Source organism: Aplysia californica, unplaced genomic scaffold (assembly GCF_000002075.1).
Source record: "Aplysia californica isolate F4 #8 unplaced genomic scaffold, AplCal3.0 scaffold00037, whole genome shotgun sequence".
In the NCBI taxonomy this organism is placed as follows: domain Eukaryota; kingdom Metazoa; phylum Mollusca; class Gastropoda; order Aplysiida; family Aplysiidae; genus Aplysia; species Aplysia californica.
The window spans coordinates 1,771,600-1,777,090 of NW_004797307.1; the positions used below are offsets into that span (position 1 = coordinate 1,771,600).

The following is a 5,491-nucleotide window of genomic DNA, read 5'->3' on the forward strand; positions in this document are numbered from 1 at the left end:
ATACACACATGCATCTCAGGAGCATGAACTGGGTCAACACTGCTATGTTTTGGGTTCAAATCTCAGCGACATCAATGTTTTGTCTTATCCATTCCGGATTCCGGAACACCCCCCCCCCCCCCAAGATACTATTTACGGTGCATTTATTTTTAATACTAATTTATTTTTGTACAACTTCCACTTCTCCCTTGTTGTGAAGGAAAAGGGCTGTGTGTGTGTGGGTACGAGGGGGGGGGGGGAAGACTCCATTCTGAAAAAGTGTTGCTTTGTGTTATTTCATCAAGCACTAAACTTCTATAAAAACTAACAAAACAAACCAAAAACTGACAGCACCTTAATATTCTTTTTTTTTTTTATTATCTTGTTGCTTACCACGGCTGCACCCACATGAAAGAGCGCAGTTTGGGAACATGTAAGTCGGATTCTTATCGCATTCTCCAACCTTGGCCCAGTACTGGCATTCATACGCCGTGTGCTTGTCCACACACGCATTTTTGCAGAACCCACAGGCAGACGTGCAATGCTTCGACATCCAGGCAGGGTTTTTCTGGCACTCATCATTCTTCGCCCAAACGGTGCAGTTTGACGGGTACTTGAAGGTATTTGTGCAGCTCTCTGGGGAAAAATGGAAGTGGTCAAGTCAGGTGATTTTCCATCAGGAAAGCAGATTCAAAGATAGAAAAAGATTTTTAACGCTTCAACAAAAATGATTTCATAAATCGAAAAGGTTTTAACTTTTTATCTCTAGCAAGCCACTCTCAACGGCTCACGGTGCGGCTGGTATTCCTTTCCAACTTCGACATTGTCAGCCACGTACTGACTTAGACTTCCATCGTAATTTCCGAGACATTGTATCCCTCTAAGCCCGGTTTGGCCCTGACAATGCACGGTCATTAAAGCCTACCTCCTATATGATCTAAATTGTGTGGAAAGAGGCATTAAAAACCTACATTAATACAATTAAGTGCAGTGTTTTGAAAAGCAACTATGCACTCTGCCTCTATCCTAATTTGCACCATAAATATTTATAGGTACTGATGAAAAAATTTATCATTTTAATCCCTTCACTGCTGAGGAGTTTCCATCTACATCTGAAAAGACAAGATGAAATGTTCATTCAAGGAATATTTTAACACAAAGAATTGTTTATGTTAACTCTTTTTGTAAACCATACAGAGGAAACAATATAAGTGGAGAATGCAAGACAGAACATATGTCTTCTCAGCAGTAAAGAGGTTTAAGAAACAACTTTAAAACTATACACGAACCTTTCGGTAACTGACTGAACACAAAAGAGTTCTCCAATTTGGAGTCGATACTGGCCAGGTGCGCCCCATCCTGTCTGCAGGCAATATCTGCGTCTTCCCATTTCATGGGTGTAGGTTGAATCTTGTAGCAGTTTGACTGAACAAAAAACAAAAATTCATAAAACTAAGAGAATATGTCAACAAAAGAAAAGAAAACATTTTTTTTAAAACAAAACAAACAAAAACATCTGGGATAGAAAAAAAAAACTCGAATCTCTTCAATATTTGGGTCCTGACATGGTGGAATCAAGCACTCGTCAGTTTTTAGACATAGATCTATATAGAATTATTGGTATTGTTCATTTGTCTTGCTTTTGACAACAACAAAAAAAAAACAATCCTAAAAAACATCAATCTTTAATAGAAGCAGACTGATTAAAGGAGGCAGAGGTCACCTGATGTCAGAGGTCACCTGATGTCAGAGGTAAAATTAGCAAGACAATGGTCACCAAAGTTTGGTGACTTCCAAACCATGAATGTCCTGGAAACTAACAATTTACATGTATGGTGTCCCCAATCAACATTTTTCAGTGATATCCAAACAGAAATCATTTTTTAACCCTTCCAGCCCCAAGCGCTTATATTTTCAGCAGAGCTTGTACCTCCCACCATCCCAAGAGTGTATATTCTCAGTTTCGGGAGGTACCAATTTTTCGCATTTTTCTAAATTAGCGAACCTAATTAAACTGTAATTTTCATAATATTCGTTCAATTACCTTTGAACACTTTTCTATGTTATCACCTAAACCTCATTACAAAGATACTAGATCACTTTTTAGAATGCCTGCTAGTTTCTCTGAAATACCACTGTATTGGCTGGTACTAGGGTAAGGAAGTGCAGAAAAATGGCTGGGGCTGGAAGGGTTAAATGAACATGCAAGGGGTTGAGTAAATAAAAAATTTTAAATCTATAAGAATAACCTAAACGGTGGAAAAATGGTGGATTCATCAATTTCATGATTTTTTATAAATGCCTGATTCCACCACGATGCCACACATTTAACCTTTCCATTAACTCCTTCACTATCAGGGGGTTTTCCTCAACCTGGGCCTGGACTTGTCTGTGACCTACTTTCTGATTCTTCCTATCCTCGAACAAATTAAAGATTTTGAGTTTTCAATTTTCAATATTAGCCATATTATATATTAAAATAAAGGGAAAATAATGAATTATCTCAACGTGTAGCTAAAAACGATCATTCTTCAGTCTGAGATATCTGTTTTGATTATTACAAAAGTAGGTGTGGTTTTGAAGCAGGAAGTGGCGTGCCGTGAAACACAGTTCGCGGTCCAGCGTTGAGAGTAGCACGAGCCGTAAAACACTGGTTGCGATATTGAAAGAGTTAACTTCTTTTGAGTTAAAGATAATAATAATAAAAATAATAATAATGAATAGCATTTGTATAGCGCATATCCCCGCTCAACTGCAGGCTCTATGCGCTTTACACTATATTACACTATATCCAATTCATAAAGAAAGGATACTTCACATATCGGACAAAAAATGTTTTTACTCTACCTGATAAGACAACCATCCAGGCTCACAACCGTAGTGTTTTCCCTCTGTGGACAAACCAAGCAAATCAAAGTTGTTAGAGAATCTCCACTCTGGCAGCCATACACTAGTGGAAGAATAGAGCGTATTGTCGCTGTCTCGAGCAATCCACGTGTCGTAAGTCCAAATTTTGAGAATGTTCAGTTTTTCAAACTCTCTCAAAGAAGCACCTTTCAACATCTCAAAAGTTAAGCTTAACCTCTTCGCTGCCATGGCAGTAGAATTTACGGGCCTGAACCATGTAGTGCTGTGCCTATGGCCCGTAGAATTTACAGGACTGTGACAGAGGTTGTTTTGATACCAATTCTGAGTGAAGTTATGGCTAAAATCTTGAAAATATTATTGAGGTACTTTTCCCTTTATGTTTACCTCCACCCCACCCCCCCTCCCCATTTGAAAGCGCAAATTCAACTATTCTCCATCTATCTCTCAATGCAAATACTCCAAAATCATATCAATTGAATTGATGTTCAATGTAGAATGTACATGCAGAAATTCATAAGGAAAGATTTATAAATAAAAAAGTTATGGGAGGTAGAGTGTGGTCACCCCTGAGCAGCCTTGGTTTATGGGATTTCCCCAGGCACAGGGGTTGATGCCAAGGTCAAGACTAACAAACTTTCTTGCATTTCAGGATTCTTAATAGGAACAAACAATTAAACAAGTCAATGGTCTCTGAAGTAAAAAGTACCCAACAGGACTCGTGTGAATTGCTTGCAGCACAGATGATAAGCCAAAACTTAGCAAACTTACTGTCTAAAAACCTTAAGTTCAATATTAAGTGAAAAAAATGTAACAGCATATTGAGAAAGAAGCTCCAAGAGTAAAAAGAACAATGCCACTAAATTAAAGTCGACTTAAAACCTGAATCTGACTCATTTCATTAATGCATTCAAACTCAACATAGTTCGTTTATTAAAATCTAATGGTCGAGCATTTTCTGTTGTTTTCTTTATTTTGTAGTTTCCTTTTACTTCGACCTGAACTGAAAATTCTAAAGTGAAAAACAAAATAAGACCAAAACAAAACCTAAATCAAACAGACAGCGAAAAACAACGTGAACCTCTCATAAAAAAACAGACCTCAGACTGAGAGGAAAACAAACCAAGGACGAAGGACAATTATTCTCTCTCTCTTTGGATGAAGAATCTGAACTTTAATGTATTTTCAAAGCCAGTTATGAACAAATTGCCATCAAGTTAGTATTGCAAAGATGGGTTTGATTACTTCATACTTTTCTGTTTACAGCCATTATATTCAAATTTGTATCAGACAACTATTCCCTACCAAAGAATTAAAAAGTTTTATTTGCTCAGTACCTAGTTTTGAGAAATTTGACGTAAAAAATTTGAGTTTCACAATATTTTCAGCTTTTTCGAAAGCAATTCTTTGAATATCTTGATGACAACAAAAACAACACCAAAAAACACCAAAAAACAACAACAGCACAAAGACAGAGATCCACCTTTTGAAATATCATCTTGATGGTTAGTTCATCCTTCTCATTCATAGAACACTTAGGTTTATAAGGGGATGTACATCATCATCGCCTACTATGCTGTGATAGTTCGTTACCTCAAAATTATGAAGTTCTATCTTCTCAGTTCCTAGTTTCGAGAAATTTGACTACAACATGTTTTGAGTTTCACAACTCGTCAAGCTTTTTCAAATGCAGTCCTTTGAATATATCTTGATAACGACTCCAAATATTCTTATAATTTTGATTGAGAAGATACAGCATAAGATTTCAGACCTCATGTGCTTAGTAACTTAAAACGGCCAAAAATGTCTGATAAAACTTTGTAATTCTTAGGTAGCATATTATTAAAGGTGGTATACGGGTATCACTTGTTGTTATGGTCCATACTACTAACAGTGTCCAATTTATCCTTTAAGTTATGTCTTGTAATAAATATAATAATAATGATAATGATAATAATAATAGATTGCATATAGCACTCTCTCCCATATGAGTAAAATCTCTGAGCACTTTACATCAATCACATGATCACTGGAAAGTAATAATTCTTTCACACAGGATAAAATTATTTCACAATAATATGAAAAATCAGTTCAACCACATAAAGAATCACACTTGGATGCCTACACTTCCAGCTTGAGCAAGCAAAGTCAGAAGAGCAACTCACTTGGCACGTTTGACGGGGTGGTATAAGGGGCTGGTGTAGTCAGGGCCGACTCAGCTGAGAAAACAACAACCAAATTTGACCATGAACATCGACTTGATGTTTGAACCTTATGTGTATTTTGAGACTTTATGATGGAATCCACACAGAAAAAGAAAAAGAGAGAAGATCCTAGAGTATTTGGAGGAGGGGCTTGGGTTCGGACCGAAAGGAGATAGAATTCTGCTGGACAGAGGTGGAGACTATAGCCAAGAACAGATGTAGGCTATATATGGAGAGCTTTTGTTGGTGGCTTATAGTATAGATCCACATTGGGTGAGAAAAGCCAGTGATGATGATGATGATGATGATGATGATGATGATGATGATGATGATGATGATGATGACAAACTCCACAAACTTCATCAAAAAAGGTCATTCTTTGTCACCACTCACCATCAAACGCTGCCCAATGTCCACAACATCCACAACCAGCACAAAGACAT

General features: G+C 37.2%; 1 protein-coding gene across 1 annotated transcript in view; it reads right to left on the reverse strand.

The window, feature by feature from the left end:
- The window catches only part of LOC101849671 (macrophage mannose receptor 1), a gene marked incomplete in the record, with an annotated part of 96,526 nt that overhangs the window by 52,224 nt on the left and 38,811 nt on the right, over positions 1-5,491 (reverse strand). The window contains 4 exon segments of the mRNA XM_013091481.2: positions 373-615; positions 1,269-1,404; positions 2,827-2,870; positions 5,010-5,063. Of these exon segments, the coding sequence (XP_012946935.1) occupies positions 373-615; positions 1,269-1,404; positions 2,827-2,870; positions 5,010-5,063 (477 nt within the window).